At 39.7% G+C, this 20,079-nt stretch overlaps 1 protein-coding gene across 3 annotated transcripts in view; it reads right to left on the reverse strand.

Moving 5' to 3' along the window:
* Positions 1-20,079, reverse strand: part of SBF2 (SET binding factor 2) — a 527,933-nt gene that overhangs the window by 253,065 nt on the left and 254,789 nt on the right. For all 3 annotated transcript variants that reach the window (XM_043517429.1, XM_043517428.1, XM_043517427.1), the window contains exons 4-5: positions 8,724-8,840; positions 7,211-7,321 (exon numbers count right to left, since the gene is read on the reverse strand). In XM_043517429.1, coding sequence (XP_043373364.1) covers positions 7,211-7,321; positions 8,724-8,840 — 228 coding nt within the window. The remainder of the gene's footprint in view (positions 1-7,210; positions 7,322-8,723; positions 8,841-20,079) is intronic.

Below are 20,079 nucleotides of genomic sequence, written 5' to 3' on the forward strand. Positions count from 1 at the left end.
AAGGGAAGATGTGAATCCCTTTTCTCCTCAAATGAGTGGCCACTACTGCCAGGCACTTGGAAAATATGCAAGGAGGCTGAGAACAGTCAACAGGAAAGCACTGTCTACTGATAATGGTGACCACCATCAACAAATCTCAGGGTCTTCCTGTGACTTGGTAGCACTGCCAGATGAAAGTAGGTGTCATGAATATTGAGGTCAGCACACTAGTCCTTGTGATCTCATGAGGGAAGGAGTTATTCCAGGATAACCATGCAGAACTTCACATACTAAATAAACTTGTTGAGATTACAAAGGTCCAGAATGGGTCTCCAACCGCCTTTTACATTGGGGATCAAAAAAGTACCAAGAGTAGAACCTCTTGCCACTATGTGGTAGGCGAATTACTTTTATGGGCCCTGATGCTTCTTAGAGGAGCAGAGACTTGTGAGATTGGTCCCTGAAAAGGGATGCGGGATAGATATGAATTGGACAGAATATCCCAGAGTCACCACGTTTAGCACCCATTTGTCGGTGGTTATAGTGCCCCAAGCACTAAGAAATCAGGACAATCTGTCCCCATATGGAGGGGACATGACTGGTAGATCACTCAAAACTGGATTGCTGTCCTCGAGGGAGATGTCAAATAGCCTGTTTTCCTAGGAACAAATGTCGATGAGAAGGTTAGTTGGAGCTCACACCGGAAGGCCTCCTCCTCTGAGACTTATGTCTCTCCTTAGAGAAGTCATATTGTCTAGAATGGTATGTGGGTTGCCTGTAGAATAGCTGTTTGTATGCTGTTGATGTTGTTATTGGTGTGGTATGTACTGTCATATTTTTAGTGACTGGAGTATAGACTCCTAACACGGCACAGCAGTCTTTTAATAACGGCATGGTGTCATCAGTCTTGTGGAAAAAGACCAGTGATGCAAGTGGAATCCACTTCTGAGCGGTATGGGGTGGGGCACTGGGGGCATGTGGCCTCCTCACGTGACCCTCCACATGACTCCTCCCTGTCCCACCCCCAGTCCAGGGCCCCCACACTCTCCCTGTCCCCTCCCCATGATCCACCCCTCTTATCTGGGGAGGGGGAGAGCTCTGTCCTCCCGCTGTGCCTTCAGAACTGCAGCAGTAAAAGGAGCAGAACGTGGGGCTGTTCTACTGCTCCAGCCCTTCTACACAGATCTTTTCCATCTGTACAGCAGCCAGCTCACCAGAGGACAGGGCTGGGGGTGGTAGAGCAGCCTTACCAGAGAAGCTGCCAGCATGGGACCGCCCAGTGGCCCCACATTCTGTTCCTTTCCCTGCTGTGGTTCCCAGGAGAGCCCTGAAGTTCAGGGCTCTCCCAGGAACCGCAGTGGGGAAAGGATCAGAACACTGGCAGCTCCTCTGGCGGCTGTAGCACTCCCAGCCACACCCCCGTCAGCCCTGTCCTCCAGTGGTGCTGCTGCTGCTGGGAGCCAGAAGAGATGCAGCTACGTGGAAGAGCAGGGGGCAGGGCTGGGAGTTCTGCTCCGTTCCCTCCTGGGAGGGGAAGCGGGGAAAGAGAAAGAACATGGGGCCACCGGGTGGCCCCACGACCACAGTTCCTCCGCTGCAGCTGTACCACCCCTGTCCTCCGGCGGGGCTGCTGTACAGATGGAGGAGACCCAACCCCACGTTCCGCTGCTCCTCTTTCCAGTACACCATACCAGCTATAAACATCTTGTACCAGACCGCACCGTCCTACTTGCACTCCTGGAAAAGAGATAGTGAGCATCAAAAGACAGGTCCTCTGTAGCCCGCTGACTATCTGGGACTACACCAGAGTTTTGCAATGAGGTTCTTCTCTTTGTTATTGCAGACGCTATAACTCTGGAGGAAGCATCTATGACATTGACGACTGCTGACTGCAGTGACATTTCAACTTGTCTCATGAGTCCTCAAGGAGCTTATCAACTAATTTTGATGAATACCAATTAAGAAAGTCATATTTCAACAGGAGAGCTTGCTGATTAGCTATGTACATCTGTAACAACAAAAACAGATAAATCTTTCTCCCCAACACATCAAGTCTTTTAAATTCTTTTTTTTTCTTGGGTGTAGATCTGTACCTACCCTGATGAGATCTTTCATTGGCAGCAGTGACCACAAAGGAGTTGGGTGGGAATAGAAACACGCGCAGCTATGCATGGAAACATGGTAGTGTTTTTCTGTATGCTTAGGAGTGGGAGTTGTGGAAGCCAGTGTATTCCACAAGGTTTTAGTGGGTGACAAAAGTGCTTTGTACACTGGAAGAGCAATCCTCCCAAGGGCTGATGATTGCAAGATGTTCAGAAGTCTATGCGTCTTCTCTTGGACACATTCAGCCTGAATGCCAAATTCTGCCGCCATCCTCCTTAAAAGATCCTGCTACAACTTAAAATAATTTGGCTGAAAGGGTCCTCAGGTAAACAATGGTACAGGAGGAATGGGCTCTTTCTGCAACACAACAGAAACCTGGGCCATAGGTTCAGGTTGATGTTGTGGTGGCTCAACAGAAGGTGCCTGTGAGTTCTGCTATGAAACCAGCAGCTCTTCAGGGTGGCTTAATGGTGGGGACTTTCCTCTGGAACAGGTCTACAATCAAGAAACTTCTCAGGAGTGCCAGTAGGTCCACGGATGCAGTGGGTATGGACTCGGAGGCCAGTACAGACTCAGTCAAAGCAGCCTGTTCCCAGTACCAAGGTGGCTCTCCTCTCAGTACTGATGCTCCCCTTCTACATACATGTCAGAGGCTCTCTTCAGTTTTCATCTAAGAGGGGAAGGTGAAGAGGAGGATTCTGGTCAGAATTGGAAGAAACCTCCAAAAAACTGTTGGTAGTGGAGAAGCCATGCTTGGAAGGGCTATCAGGCATCCTAAGGAGTCCATACCCCAGAGGGAAGTCAGCAACATCAGTACCAAGGTTGGTACAATGGTCGGAATCCAAGATGCACCCTGATATGTTAACGGACTCCTCAAATTTTGGCGCCAGAAAGGGGCCTTTCAAGTGGTGCTGATGTCATAACAGATTAATAATTTGGTGCCACAACTTGAGGTGTATGAGAAACCATTGACACAGATTTCAAAGTCAAAGATTATACCAACCTGGTAGAGAGCAATACTGAAATCGGTACCAGGGGAGCATCTTTACTGCCTCTCCGAATCAAAGCCAGTACTGGTACAAAGAAAAGGAGTACTTGTGGCACCTTAGAGACTAACAAATTTATTAGAGCATAAGCTTTCGTGAGCTACAGCTCACTTCATTGGATGCATACAATGGAAAATATAGTGGGGAGATTTTATATACACAGAGAACATGAAACAATGGGTGTTACCATACAGACTGTAACAAGAGTGATCAGGAAAGCTGAGCTATTACCAGCAGGAGAGCCAGGGGCGGGGGGGGGGACTTTTGTAGTGATAATCAAGGTGGGCCATTTCCAGGTGTAGCTCATGAAAGCTTATGCTTTAATAAATTTGTTAGTCTCTAAGGTGCCACAAGTACTCCTTTTCTTTTTACGGATACGGACTAACACAGCTGCTACTCTGAGTGCTGGTACAGTAAATGGATTCAATTTCATCACAGAATGGCTGAAGGTATATCTCAATTAAAGAGTCTTGTGCCATTGGGACAGAAATGCTAGGAGGTCAGACAGGCTTTAAAAGCCTGCAGCATTGATGGATCCAAAAGGACTGATGCTGGACTCGAGTCTGTTAGCACTGAACTCAATGTACACCCTGCCGTGGTGCTGAAGTCGATAGTAAATAGCAATACAATCTCATCTTGGTACCAGGAAGAGATAGGATGAAGGCCCGACTCTACACTGTGCTCCAGACAAGTCCCAGAGAAGTTTGGAGTCCTTTTTGGACTTGGAATGTCTCCTGTTTGTTTTGTGGGTTCTTATTCATAGTGGCTCTCCAGAGAAGGATCAACCTCTTCTCATCTGTTGAGAAGAGTCTGAGTTCAGAAGCCTGTCTGAGACTGTGGTTACCTCAGAGCCCAGCTCTGGAGCTGGAGGATTGGGCAAAACAGGCCACCTCATCTGTTCCATAAGGTGCTGTTTGAGGCATAAGTCTCTAGAGATTTGTATTCTCTTTTAAAAAGAATGACAAATACCACCCTTCTCTTTGATGTGCCCCTCATGGAGGCATAAGAGGTAGAATGTGTGGGGATCGCTGTTTGGGAAGGCTAACCCACACGAGGGATAATGTTTGAAGCCTGGTGGTGGCCTACCTTCAGACTGTATCCTAATCTACTAAAACTATCTAAACTATTACTAACTGCTAGCTACTACTGCTAAACTACAACTAACTTCAGAAAACTAAAAACAAAAGCACATATGGGAAAAATTGCCAGCTGCATAGTAACCATGAGGTACACGACACAGAGAGACCGCTGACTCAGGCCCAGGTTGTGAGAATGAAGTGAGGGGAGTTGGGGCACTGCCACCCTTAAATAGCCTCAGGAGGGGCCATAAGGAGGCATGTGGCATGTGCACTGCCCCACTGGGTACTGCATGGAAAACTTTCTAGCTCTGCTTGTGCTGGACATGAACATACAGGTGTGAACCAGTTGAAGAACACATTAGATTGGTACATCTGAAAGGAAGGCACAAGGGTTTCTAGGCATGAGGTAAGAAAACTGTAAACCAAATTAATCTGTATGGCAGTGCTGGTGGTGGGGAAATCTTCACAGATACTGTTTGTAGTTTTCTGTTTGAGTCAATGTTAAAAGGGTTGTGAACAGGTCTGAGGAAAAGACACTAAGCTTATGTCCTTTCTCCTTTAAACTAAGGCAAGTATCTAATAGTCTCCCAAACCTTTTTCTCCCACTGCAATAATAAAAAAACCCCACAGTAAAATAAAATAAATAGGCAATTTATGGGTTAGCCCCAACAACCTAGGTAGTGGTAGCTGTCTGCACTGTCATGTAAGAACCTAGGCTCCATGAGAATTCCTTAGTTTAGTCACTTGCCCCTATCAAGAAAGGGCAGGATGTTGTGCAAGTGCAGATCTCTACTGTTTAGAGTTAAAGGAGAAGGGAGCATCTTACATCAACAGTGACCCTTTCATCTGATTAAGGAGTGGCACTGGCCGACTGATGAAATTTCTATTTAATAGAGGAGGCCTACAAAGTGGGGAATGGAATCAAAATGGGAAAGAGCTGGGAATCTACAGGATTTCCTCAAGGAAACTGAGGGCCCATAGGAGAGAAGAGAGGCAAAGTGTACAGAACATGCATACTAAATTCAATTTAGCAATTCAACATTACAGTTTTATAATCTAATTTTCAGGGATGTCTCACTATTTAAGCTACTGAACAAAGACCTGGCTTCTCACCCAAGGAACATTGGAGATTATAGCTTCTCCAATGTTCAAAAATGCTCCCCATTTCTGCATATTAGAGAAATGCAACATCAGTATTTGAAGATCTTTTTTTTTCTTAGATTTTATTTTGTGAGAGTGATTTTGGTGCTGATGAAAGGTTAAGGACTAAAAGCACGAACTGAAACAGGAACAGTACAGCTAGGATCAGCTGTAAACTCCTCCACACTGTACTGGTGATGCATATGAATTTTGACTTCCTACTGCAAACCTGTCCCATCAAGCCAAATTGTGTGGTGGAAAGTGTCCATCTGCAGAGATGAAAAGTTTATGGTTTATGCCAACTAGTTCCCATTTCCAAGGTTTCTGTTTCCACTCTTGATAAGAAGCATATTGAAGATTAGAGATAATTAAAATAACCATGAGCCTCACCATTTTCAGGACAAAATTTAAGAACCATCTCAGCTTTCCAACAAGACTACCTCTCTAGAAATACCTACTAAACTAGTCAAGAATGTTGAAGGTAAAGAATAGGGAGACTGGGTGACAAAGGAGGAAACCTGAAAGAAGGGAAGAAAAAAATCTTGATATGTTGCTTAAAAAAAAAAAATTATTTGAATCAGCCCTTTCAGTGCTTGTTAGCTAATTGTAAGTTTGTCAACCGTTTCAGATATGATAGTGAATATAATAAACATTACTGAATAAGGTTATGTTAGAGCTATAGGAAATTAGTATAACATCAAGAGAATTTTAGGTCCTGAAGAAGCTTTAAAATAGCTAAAATTTTAGAGTGCAATTTTTCCTCATTTAGTCCAAAAACCCTGAAAGAAATCTTCCCAATTATCCTGGATGAAACTAGAACTAGAAAAATGGACTATCCACTAGTCTGTTTAGCTTATAGTATACAGATCACATTTCTATCAAAATTATGAGAGATTTTTCGGTTAGTAGATACTGTAGAGAACCAGGCCTGAGAATGTCAGTTATCAAGAATCTATAATCTTCATGGCAACCTGACTTCCAGCTACAGTATATTACTCACCAATTACATTCATCAGCATAGGAGTTACTTGTAGTTCAATTCACATGAAGATTTATTTATTCTTCCAGTTAACTTTGATAATTCTGTAGTGTTGTGCATTCACAGAGAGAGATTGGTGGCTCTCATTATCTTGGCATAATGTGCTATTCCTATTTTAACTGCATGTAAGAATGACTATCAAATAATTTATTTCTTCATTAAATAATTATTACTTTATACTTTTGTCTTAGAGCATCACCACATTATTACATTCCTGGCCAACATCTGTATTGAAAGCAACTTTTTTCTCTCTTTGTTAAGACTGCTGAGGCAGATATACTTATGGACACACCTTTGTTATTTTGTAATTTTTAGTGTATGGAGTATTTTGGACACCTTCAGTTGCATTTTACAAATCTGAATAAATGTGTTGTTACTTCATAATCATGTTTGTGCTTCATAAAAATGAGAGTCAAAAACCATTAGCACCAAAGTAGCTATTGTCTTAAAGGGGCAATGGAATCTTGAACTATACCATCACACCCACACACAAAGTGAATGGAAAAGGAGGGCACATAACAGAGCTCCCAAGAAAAAAAAATGCATAAAACAAAATTATTTCTGAACACATAGTATTAAAAAAGTCACACTTATAACAAACTGCTTGATTTGTTACTATGCCTTGTAAAAGGCAAATCCAGTAACAAAATTAACCCTTTGACCTTGACCTGGAATGGAATTTTTGCTGTCTTTAGAAGGCAGGCTACAGGGACAACACTCAGCTGAACTATGATCCTTTTTTTCAATGAAAATATCTAAAGAATTTATTTTTTGTTTTCTTCATAAATTAAATTAACTGGAAAAATACTCTTTTTCCCACTTACCTGAGAGCCTCCAACCGCAGGGACAAGGCATGAACAGAGATTTGCAATGAGACTCTCCAAGGACACACTCAGGCTGTCCACATGCACAGTGTAGATCAAGCCAAGGCAAGCCTAAAAAGTTGAATAATAAATATATACAATTTTATGTGGGGAAGACAAACACTGATAATTGCTGACAAATATACAACAACTTTAAAATAAACATGTCCTAGGACAATCTTAATAGGTAAAGTACATTCCAAAAGGAGAAAAAGTAACTCTGCAAAAGAATTAATTCAGTTGCAGAAATGTCACATCAACCCCGCTGAATTCCTCTTAGTTTTCACAAACTCTACAGAGTGTGAGTACCCACATTTTAATAAGAAATATAAAACTTAATCTGAGTTCTCTTACTCCTTCCAAAAATCTCCATGTTTATATAAAGTACCACTAAATCACTGGGAATTTATGTCAGTGCAGGGGTCCATGCTCACAGAATCTGATTCAGGACTGCCGCCTACAATTTTACCACTATAATCCTAATATTATTCTGAGGATCAGTGATCCACATTTGTGTGTCTTCTCTATTTACAGTTTGTATTTTTGTTATTTCAAAAAAAAGAATATTTTAAAATAAACAGCATTGACATTTTAGCATTACTATCTTTATTTTGCATCTCTTCAATTTTGATTAAGGGTTACCATGGTAAGTTTGACAAAACTGATAAAGCTATTTGTTTAGCAAAAGATGATTCACTATTGATTCCCAATAAGTCTTAGAGAAGGAAGGGAGAGAATAAATTACACTGCTTGGTAATGGCACTTTGGCTGCCTTCTATTTTTAGTTGGCGAAAATATTGAAAATTCTGAAAAATGGATCAATTTGTGAGGAGTTATCCAGTTACAAATAGTTTCAACACTGTGGCAGCAACCTACTATTAAATGAATTATTTCTGCATTACTAGACTGAACTATTTTTGCTTCACTAAAAGTGCTTGAAGCCTGATAAAAATTTAAGTTTTCCATTTACTTCAGGTCAGTCACAATAGCAACTGAAAGAAATCAGATTCCTTAGAATCTTTATATATCTTAAATTGATCTGGAAGAGTCACTAATTCACTCACTTTATAGGTAGGAAGATAATTCATATACTATAATATTGATACTAACTTAATTCTTAATACTCTTAAACAAATTGTATCAGATGAGATTAATTTTACCTATAAGGAGTGGTTTTGTCATGAAGATTTTTTTCATTAGGCTTTTAGCTGAGCTCAGAAAGACTTTATTTTGTGGTCTATGTAGATTTAAAACTAGGCCTTCTCTGAGTAAAAGGGAACTGCATTAACCCATAGGGGCATTCAGTCTCCTAGACATTGATTTTTTTTTTTAGTACAGTCTAATTCTACTTGTTCTGGTAAATTCCCAAACCAATGCGGAGATGTTTTAAATCAAAACTACTTGTCACTGCTGCTCATTAAAAACAGATTTGTACACTGACACATATTACAAATGGCAGCTGGGAGTTCTTTACCCTGAAAATTTCTGGATAATCTAGTCTGGATACCAACACCAGGCTTTTGGGAGCAAATACTTCAGCAGGCTGAATTAAACCAGACTCCTCCTCTTCACCTTCAGTCTCTTTTGTTCCCTTGAAAACAGATACACTTCGGTTAATTAATAGAAATTAAATAAGGCTAGTATTCCTACAAAGAAATATTTTTAGAATTTTTAAGGATCAGGATCACTTAGAAAGAAAAAATATATATATTGCATAGAATCTTTGAAAGAATCACAAACACATATTATTTTTAGCTAACTATAAGAAAATCCCAACAGCTTTATAGATAACACTATATGCACAGACACTCTGCTGTTGTAATTATTAAAAAGTACCAAAATACTGACTTAAAACCCCTCACATTGCCACGAAGGAGAATAACTGTTTCCTCATTTTCATATCAAAAATGGAGTGCTGTCAAACTGTATGAAAAATAATTAATAACTGGTTCTGTTTAAAAGAAACAAGTAAGGACCTGAACATAAAACTGTAAATGGGTACACCCATGAACACATACAGTGGTCCTCTGAAGTCACCTGCAGGAGTAGGACCTAAGTCTATTCAATATGGACAATTAGGATGCCAAACCAGCCATTTATCCTCTGCTTTAGTCTTTCACAAAAATTATGCTACAGTACTTTAAAGAGACTGAAAACTGGCAAATACTTCATACTGCACTATTATGCTCATATTGTAGGTATGTTTGACTCCTTCTAGTCTGTCAGAAGTCTGATGTCACTGATCACAAAGTTTTCTTGAACTAACTGTGGACCTGGCAGAAATGGATAGGATCACATATGGTTCAATTAATACCTTTCAGTGAGATCCTAGTAACTGTTGATGGGTGACTGTATCTGCTCAGAGGGTCTCACAAACATCTATCAGTGGCTGTAGTAACTTTTTCATCCTTATTTAGCTCAACTATTCTCTTGAATGTGTATCTTGTTATTCTCATTCTTGGTTTTGTTATGTCTAGATGAGAGTCCTGTAATACATTCTACATGGCATTACACCTGATGACCATGTAGAAGCTACACCTGCTGCTGAGCATAGCAACTCACCCACTTAATGAGGCTAGCCAAAGGGAGCACATTACACCACGAAAGCTTATGCCCAAATAAATGTTAGTCTTTAAGGTGCCACTGGACTCTTTGTTGTTTTTGTGGATACAGACTAACACGGCTACCCCCTGATACTTGACATATTACATCAGTATCCAAAAACTGCACTGGCTCCCTGTGTGGCTCCAGATGTAATTCAATGAGCTGGTTTTGATTCTGAAAGGATCTTAGTTACCTGAGAGACCAGATCTTCCTCACTTTCCAACATAACAGAATCAGCTATTGTTCAACAGACCCTAGATTTAATTATCTGGAGACACTGGAAGTCACATCCCCTGCATGACTAAAGTTTGTTGACCTTCGGAGCACAATGTAAATCCCATCTGTTTTCTCAGACTTTTACCTGAATAGGTTAAAGCAGGAATTTAATTGGGATTACGTATACTCTAGCTTTGTGGGATGAAATATAATGCATGTTTGATTAGCACTGGTTAACTAATTTGGTGGCATTTTTAAACTGTACATGCATCCAGACACATGAGAAAAGTGGATACATTTTTGTAAACCAGAAAAATAAATAAAATGAAACTTTTTTAAATTTTATATGGAATATTATTTAAATAAATTTCCGCTGTTGTAGGTACATTTGACTGTGATGTTAAGGGATGCAGTCCTAGCCATCACTTTGCCAAAATATTTAAACAAATCATTACAAATATGTACAACATTTGGAATGCACTGTGCTTTAACAAATCATGCTGTCATAGTCATACATTTTAATAGGATAGTATTTCATATTAATATTCCCTGTGTATATCTGTAGATACAGACAGTAAGACAGACTATACCAAATGGAGTTTTTAGAATCTGATAAAATAGTTCATTAGTTAAAATAGTTTGGGGGGTTTGCACAGATTTACTACTATACATCTTCTATATATAGCAATACTACTATGTATTGTAACTAAGGCAATTTTAAGAGTCTTTTTCATATTCAAACAAAAATACCACATAATCTCAGACAAAGTTTCAATCCATTTTGCAGTTGAAAACCACAGGGTTGTTCACCACTATCCCTAGAGAATCTAGGAACTACAGGAATTTCTTCACAAGGAAACCAGCTGGGATTTGCAAAAAAAGCCTTATTAACCTATGGAATGCTGAATTTCTTCTGAGTGAAGAAATAGATCACTCAGATAAATCTCATAACCAATTACTCAGCACATTTCACAAGTAACCATACTAAAAAAAGACTCTATACAGTTATAAAGAATAAATATTGTTAATTCACAAATATTAATTTTGATCAAGTCTATTATAACAAAACACTAAGCACTCTTTAATTGGTGACATTCTTCACATTCTTTGACAAATTCATTATCTTACATACTATAAACTGTAGAAAATGCGCTCTTTCCAGTTTTTGAGTACCTCCCCTCCAAACATGACTAATTGCTTTCTTTGTGCCTTTGACCCAACATTCTTCTATGCAGATATCACAAGATCTCCTTAATTATGAATGGAGAGAGGCTACTTCCTTTAGTAATAACAGCATGAAACAGCAGCTTTTTACTCCTGGCATATTCCTCAAAAAAATAGATGATATCACCCTGGTAATATATTCAGTCATCACTGTCCTACAAGGAAGGAGTCTGGGTACAAATTCTCTTAGCAGGCAGAAATGCAGTCAGTTCCATCTTGCTACTTTAATTCAGAATGTATGGCTTCTCTAAACAAGCAGTAAATAACAATGCCACTAAACCTTAAAGGTTAATTTTATAAATGCATTAATTGGAAAACAATTGGTTTTTTTTTAATAATTGTAGGGGGAGTTCCACAATTGGTGGAATTTTTTTTGATTCAATATATAAGGACTGAACCTAAGGCTGAAAACATTTACATAATTTATCACAGTAAAAACACCTGGGAACATCTTTTGGAAATCCTACAAATCCTCTCAACCAAAGTTAAAAATAGTATGGAGTCTCACAGCAAATTACAGGGCCAGTTTCACTCTCTTTAGGAATCTCTACCCCGTAAGTAGAACCACTCTTCTAGAACTAATTTAATTTTCAATATAAATATAAAACTTTGTTGCTATTTAGTCTCTGCATACTGGTACTGCCCCTTTGAATATAAAAGACTACAGACTATTGTCTAGCTATACTGGAAGAAGGACAGGAGACACTGGATATGGTTTAATCAGGCTACAACTTTATTGTTAGATATCTGGGACTACCCGGAAGATAAAAGTGTACAGTGCAGGTAACTCCATGATCATTTCAATATCTACCTGAGGGTTTCTGCCAGCTCCCACTTTTTACATCCTGATCCCTAGCCAACCCATTGCTGGAACCTTACCACCCCACCTCCAAAGTGAGGGTTAAGGTGGGCAATAAGGAAGAGGGGGGTTGGCTCCCGACTGGGCCAGTCATAGGCACCCCAAACCACACCCCCATTCCACTCCTTTAACAAACACCTCCTTTAAGTCCTGTACCAAACTATTTATCAGCTCACTGCATCTTTCCCTATGGAGTATCTGTACTGGACCTCCGCCCCACACTTACCTAATGAGTTGCGACATCATAGCCTAACTCCCTTCTCTACTCACCGTAACAAAGGCTCTCCCCCCCAAACCTGCTGTGGTGAAGACTAAGAAAACTCCATTCCACCTTGGCCAATCTGGTGGCAAGGGAAAAATTTCTTCCCACCCCCCAAGAAAGGAACGGCTAGCACAACATCCACAGAGGGTCCCAACCAAACTTGGTATTTTGCCAGGGGTGGGAAGGTGGGTGCTGCTTCACTTGGTTCAGGGAAAAGGGGCTTCTACCAGGCTTGCCCTTTATAAACTCCCCATCCCTTCGGGTCCCTGGGGGATGAGTCAGTCTCACCATGCTGACCCACTCTGCTTTTGCAGCAGCCTCTGTGCCTCTCTCTCATCCCCCACGCTTAAAGAAATAGTCTCCTTTCCCCAGCAAGACAGACAATGCCCCCACTCCTTTAAGTTGTGGTGCAATCATTTTGTGGAGCAGCCAAAAATTTGCAGAGGGAGAGGAGAGTCTCATTGCACATCTTAAATTTCAGATCATTCATTTTATGAAGATGTATTTTGAGAATTGGTTTTACTCTGAAAAAACCTTGATGAAGTGAGCTGTAGCTCACGAAAGCTTATGCTCAAATAAATTTGTTAGTCTCTAAGGTGCCACAAGTACTCCTTTTCTTTTTGCGAATACAGACTAACATGGCTGCTACTCTGAAATCTGAAAAACCTTGCGGATGACTTAAAATATTTATTTTATCTCTGTGTTCCAAGATGGTTTGTCTGGTAAGTAATTGCCACATTTGGACTTACAAAAATGCTGCAAAGAAGTAGTCTTTCTACAGAATTGCTATCTGTCCCATTTTAAAAGAAGACCATGATAATCTTTTGTTGTTTACCTGGCAGTAGTGTCTTATTCTTGATATGAAATGACAAGATGGAAAACTAGTGGTGACCTATGGTAGAGGATTTCCATAAATGGAAAGCAGCAGCTGTTGAACATGGATTCAATAAAAAGGGGAAAATCTCTGTACTTCAGCGATTCTGCTACTACTGAAATCAATGGAATTTTTGCCATTGTCCTCATTGAAACAAGGAATAGGCACCAAGAATTAATGTGTACCTACAGAGATGTAAAAATGAAGCCCAAAGCAATTCTTTTTCAGAACTGAAGCTGGTTTTTCAACAGAAGAAATTCTATTTCTATTTCTATTTCTCTGTCGGAGGAGATTCAAATACTAAAAAATATTACGTTTTTATATGCCAACTAGGCTTGGGCATGCAGCTCCTGGAAAACTGCCAACATGAACACTCATGGTGGAAATGTTAGGCAACACCATTTGATATCTATCCAGAACTCAGTGTTAGTTTAACTCATATAATTTAAATTATTCAAAAATCAACCTGCAGATCAGAACAGAATAATATAAAAACCAACTGGCTTTGTGTTATTGTTATTGGATGACTAACCTGATTTAATTTACTATAAAAGGGAATTATATTATATATTTTAATATTACAGCACAAACACCTGCCACAGAGAAAAAACCTACTGCCATCTGCTGGACTGCTGCACATTGATTTTTACTATCATAAGAACAAAGATGTAGGCAGTGAAGACATTTCTATTCTATAAGTCCATTTGTGCATCTTATATCAGGGTGGAAAAGGTAATAATCCACAACTTCACAAAAAGACACAATGTTATGATCTTTTCTTTCATTATCAGTCACATATAGCATAAAGGTAAATTTATTCTCACTCTTTGCAATTTTTACGTCAACAATGGGTGACAAAATTCAAGTGCTTGAAGACTTGTTTAAATACAATTTGAGAGTTAAGAATTAGTTTCTTTCAAACAAAAATTTATTCTATCAACTAACCTAACCAGCAATCACTAGTTTTAGGTTTAAGAGCACAAAATTCTAGCTACCCTACAAGTTTTGTTTTGTCACACAATTAGAAAAAAGATCACTTAAAATGTGTTTACAGTGCCCTTTACAGCAAAAGGACCATGGAAGCTTGTATGAATTATCATGGTTTCTAACAAAGAAAACAGAGGTCAATTTTTTTTTAAATATGCTATTTTAACTTATGTAATTGCATTAATTTTCTATAGAGGCCTTCCACTGAAAATAATTCACATCTACAGCTTATTTAAAGTTTTAGGAATCTGGCTAGCAACACAGCAATGAATACATCTGCAATACACATATGTAATCATACACTTTGTAAGAATGCTGTTAATGTAATTTCAGCTTAATAAAGTAACCATAGAAATTCTTAGAAGAAATAAAGCCAGTCATGATATGACTAAAGATTTTGACAAACACACAGGCAATATCCTTAAAGTCAGCACAGTAAGCGGATAATCATTTCAAATACAATACTTTCAGCTTACTTTACATGAAAAGTACTAACGGCACATACATTCTGTAACAATACCAAATACAAGTTGCAAGGCCCTTTTCTTCATCCCTTCTTTCAACTACAATCTTCTATCCCCACTCTCTCACGCACACATACTTTCTCTTGAAGCTGACAAAAAAAAAAGGACATTTAAAATATGCCCTACTAGGAGAAATCAAACAAAAAAGGATACTTTTGTTTCTTGAACAATGTCATTTTATTTTACCAGTATTTTTCTTCAGTTTACAAGTACATTAGGAATGACAATGTTTCAGAATATCCATCCCAAGGATTTACAAAGTTCCATTCTGAAAAATAAATTCAGGTTCCTCGTTTTCACACTGAATATGCTCCATAGCAAAAAGATACATTGCACAGACTGCAATGTATTTGTGTTTGGCCCAACTAGAGGGGATATGATGGTGGTTTTGCTGCAGTTTATGCATTTTAAAAAGTCAAAATCATCATTGAATTTTTCCTGCTGCACAGGAGGTGTGAGGGTGGCTTGGGATACTACTGAGCACTCTCCTCATTGTCTTTCCTGACCCTTTTCAGCTATATTATTGCCCATCAGCTTCCCTTTATATCATGTAAGAGCAGAGAGCAAATTGGCCTTAATTTTAGTTTAATATTGGGGGGAAAAGCACAAAGATTCTTATGCCTACATTTCCTCACATACAAACTTTGGTAACTAAAGACAGAAGAAAAAAATGCCATTCCAAAGTAAATTAGAATTTCAGCTATTTAAAAAAAAAAAGTGTTCCTAAACTATTATTAGAATCTAAAAAAATAGATACCAGTTTGGGAAATTTGTAAGTTTTCAGAACCAGAAATACAAAGGGAAAGCACACATTTAAGTATTTGCTGAATAGAAATGCATTTTCTCACAAGCTTAAGTGTTTTGCTGAATCAGGGTTTAAGTTTTGGGCAAGTCTCAAATGTAATTCATGTAAGCATCTGTAGCTGAACAACTATCTAAAACTTCCAGTTATTCCACATGATAAAGTTTCCATTTCCTTCACCTATCAAGGTAAAATTTTGATAAATCTCTTTATTTCACCATATGAAAACCTTATATAAACTAGTAATTTCTTATTTTTGACAGAAACCTACCCTCTTCCTATTCTCTGTACTCACACAGTTAGTATGTGGCCAAAAGAAAAGGAGTATCCGTGGCACCTTAGAGACTAACAAATTTATTAGAGCATAAGCTTTCGTGAGCTACAGCTCACTTCATCGGATGCATTTGGTGGAAAAAGCAGAGGAGAGATTTATATACACACACACAGAGAACATGAAACAATGGGTTTATCATACACACTGTAAAGGAGAGTGATCACTTAAGATAAGCCATCACCAGCAGCAGGGGGGGGGAAAGGAGGAAAATCTTTCATGGTGACAAGCAAGGTAGGCTAATTCCAGCAGTTAACAAGAATATCAGAGGAACAGTGGGGGGTGGGGTGGGAGGGAGAAATACCATGGGGAAATAGTTTTACTTTGTGTAATGACTCATCCATTCCCAGTCTCTATTCAAGCCTAAGTTAATTGTATCCAGTTTGCAAATTAATTCCAATTCAGCAGTCTCTCGTTGGAGTCTGTTTTTGAAGCTTTTTTGTTGAAGTATAGCCACTCTTAGGTCTGTGATCGAGTGACCAGAGAGATTGAAGTGTTCTCCAACTGGTTTTTGAATGTTATAATTCTTGACGTCTGATTTGTGTCCATTCATTCTTTTACGTAGAGACTGTCCAGTTTGGCCAATGTACATGGCAGAGGGGCATTGCTGGCACATGATGGCATATATCACATTGGTAGATGCGCAGGTGAACGAGCCTCTGATAGTGTGGCTGATGTGATTAGGCCCTATGATGGTGTCCCCTGAATAGATATGTGGACAGAGTTGGCAACGGGCTTTGTTGCAAGGATAGGTTCCTGGGTTAGTGGTTCTGTTGTGTGGTGTGTGGTTGCTGGTGAGTATTTGCTTCAGATTGGGGGGCTGTCTGTAAGCAAGGACTGGTCTGTCTCCCAAGATTTGTGAGAGTGATGGCTCGTCCTTCAGGATAGGTTGTAGATCCTTGATGATGCGTTGGAGAGGTTTTAGTTGGGGGCTGAAGGTGATGGCTAGTGGCGTTCTGTTGTTTTCTTTGTTGGGCCTGTCCTGTAGTAGGTGACTTCTGGGTACTCTTCTGGCTCTGTCAATCTGTTTCTTCACTTCAGCAGGTGGGTATTGTAGTTGTAGGAATGCATGATAGAGATCTTGTAGGTGTTTGTCTCTGTCTGAGGGGTTGGAGCAAATGCGGTTATATCGTAGCGCTTGGCTGTAGACAATGGATTGAGTGGTATGATCTGGATGAAAGCTAGAGGCATGTAGGTAGGAATAGCGGTCAGTAGGTTTCCGATATAGGATGGTGTTTATGTGACGATCGCTTATTAGCACCGTAGTGTCCAGGAAGTGGATCTCTTGGGTGGACTGGTCCAGGCTGAGGTTGATGGTGGGATGGAAATTGTTGAAATCATGGTGGAATTCCTCAAGAGCTTCTTTTCCATGCGTCCAGATGATGAAGATGTCATCAATGTAGCGCAAGTAGAGTAGGGGCATTAGGGGACGAGAGCCGAGGAAGCGTTGTTCTAAGTCAGCCATAAAAATGTTGGCATACTGTGGGGCCATGCGGGTACCCATCGCAGTGCCGCTGATTTGAAGGTATACATTGTCACCAAATGTGAAATAGTTATGGGTCAGGACAAAGTCACAAAGTTCAGCCACCAGGTTAGCCGTGACAATATCGGGGATACTGTTCCTGACGGCTTGTAGCCCATCTTTGTGTGGAATGTTGGTGTAGAGGGCTTCTACATCCATAGTGGCTAGGATGGTGTTTTTAGGAAGATCACCAATGGACTGTAGTTTCCTCAGGAAGTCAGTGGTGTCTCGAAGATAGCTGGGAGTGCTGGTAACTAAGGGCCTGAGGAGGGAGTCTACATAGCCAGACAATCCTGCTGTCAGGGTGCCAATGCCTGTAGTATGTGGCCAGTCTCCTTGGTTTTCTTTCTAAACCTGGATCTTCTAGGACGCACGAGCCCAGTCAGGACATAGAAACTCAATACCTGGGCAGGGCAGCAAGGGATACAGTGCTTAATCTTGGATTTTTAAGAAAGACTAAACATTTTCTCTGTATGTAAATACTTCCCTACCAGGCAAGAATCCTTTCTGACAAGGTAGTTAGCTTACTATCTACCTCTAGCAAGAGGCCTTGTTCTCAGTTGGTGCATAAGTATTATGATAATAAACATAATAGTTATACTCATCACTGACCTGCTATCCAATGTCCCTCCAGCTAAGGAAAAAATAATCTCTCTGCAGGAACTTCCATAAATATGGCCTAAAACGCCTCCTCTTTTCTGCCCATAGAACTGTGAGAGTTTTCTGACAATGCTTCCAGCCTTAGCCAGATAAGTATTTTGTCTCCATGGTCTTAACAGGTGATAAATTAGAAAGCTTTTGTTGTTTTTGTTGTTCAAAATACCATCTTTGACTTTTGTCTTCTTATCTTCCCACTGTAAGTAACTAAGCAGTAGTGCTGGGAAATTGTTAAACTATTCCTCAGTCTGTTCAAGACCTTAAGCTCACTTCATTTCCTGGCATACAAGCTGTGACTTAAGTGCATCTCCATATATAAATATGATACCAGTAAGGGTGCATAGTGTGAGTGGTATTGCTGGCGTAAAATAAATTAGGTGCAGTGCTAAGTCATCCATGGGTACATGTGGCCTGATTTCTAAAATGTGTTCACACAGCTAAGGAATGTCTAGTGATCATTCTTCCACATGTGCCTGCAATTGTTAGGAGCTATGCAAGAACAAGTGTCACATTTTCACTCTAAAGAGGCATTCATAAAGCCACGACTGCGCTGCTGGTTGCCAGCTGTGAACAACTAATGGAGTCATATGGCGGGATCACTAATAAATTTGTCTATCCACTTTCACATTAATGCCCCTGCCCCTTAATTTTGCATTGTGTCCCTGTAATGCAGTGGCTCTCAAAATTTTTTACTGGTGACCCTTTCACATAGCAAGCCTCTGAGTGTGACCCCCCCTTATAATTAAAAACACTTTTAAAATATCTTTAATACCATTATAAATGCTAGTGGCAAAGTGGGGCTTGGGGTGGAAGTTGACAGCTCGTGACCCCCTGTGGGTCCTGAACCCCAGTTTGAGAATCCCTGCTGTAATGGCTGTTGAGAGACAAGTGTAATGCAGCTTGCTGCAAATCGTTATATCTGACTTGGTGCAGACACGATGCACCACCTTGAAAGCAATGGACAAAGTATGCTGTGGAAAAGAATACTTTAGACTATACACTTAAATTGAATGAGCACAACTGTCATGAAGTATCGATAAAGCTCTATTTGCCTTTGGAAGGAGTTATGGTCTTTTGCTTAAGAATTAGGACATTACTACTTCTACTGTTCTGCCTATGGGAAAATTACCCATTAATAAAGGCTAGATAGAGGAGAAATTAGGGACAGCATATATTTAAAAATCTATGGCACTAGCAAGGCATATGCTAAATTTCACTCTCCCTTTACATGTATTTTAGACTGCAAGATCTTTGCAGCAGAGACTTAAATCTTTCTATATGTGTATACAAAAAGCACATTTTGGGTGCTGATGCAATAAATAATTAATACTGTAAATAATACTATAAACAAGAAGTCTTTTCCGGACTTGCACTTTTCCATTCCTTCACCCTAATCCTGACTAAGGTTATTAAACTTGGATTACAAACTAGTAATGGATTACACCAGCATGCACGTTACATTTTCATCTCACTTACATGTCCCAGGTTACTACTTTGCCCTGGTCTAAATTGTTGCAACATTCTTTACACTAGCATTTAATCAAGCCCCTTATGTCTGTCACTCAACATGTCTGGCTTAGCAAAGTAGTATTAACTTAGATCAGTTTCCAGGTACCAACTGTAGTGCACTCTGAGCAGAAAATTCAAAATTAAGACTGAAAGTCCAACTCTTCTGTTCTTCAGTGTGCTTGAACACTGCAGATAATGAAAAAAAACACCGTTCTAAAGCACAGTAATGTCTAGACACCCAAAGGGCACAAACACACAAAAAAGAATTCAAATTGTGCTGGAAAATAAACTGTATCAGACACTCATCATTGAACAAAAACAACCACCTTCAGAATATATTTTATACTATGTATGCAAAGGGTTGGATCTCAAATATGCGACTGAATGGAACACTTTGAAAACAAATATGCTATCCCAAAGTATATGATGGCGTTTGCACTATACATATTTCGTTTGCTG

This window comes from Dermochelys coriacea, chromosome 6, assembly GCF_009764565.3.
Source record: "Dermochelys coriacea isolate rDerCor1 chromosome 6, rDerCor1.pri.v4, whole genome shotgun sequence".
NCBI lineage: Eukaryota > Metazoa > Chordata > Testudines > Dermochelyidae > Dermochelys > Dermochelys coriacea.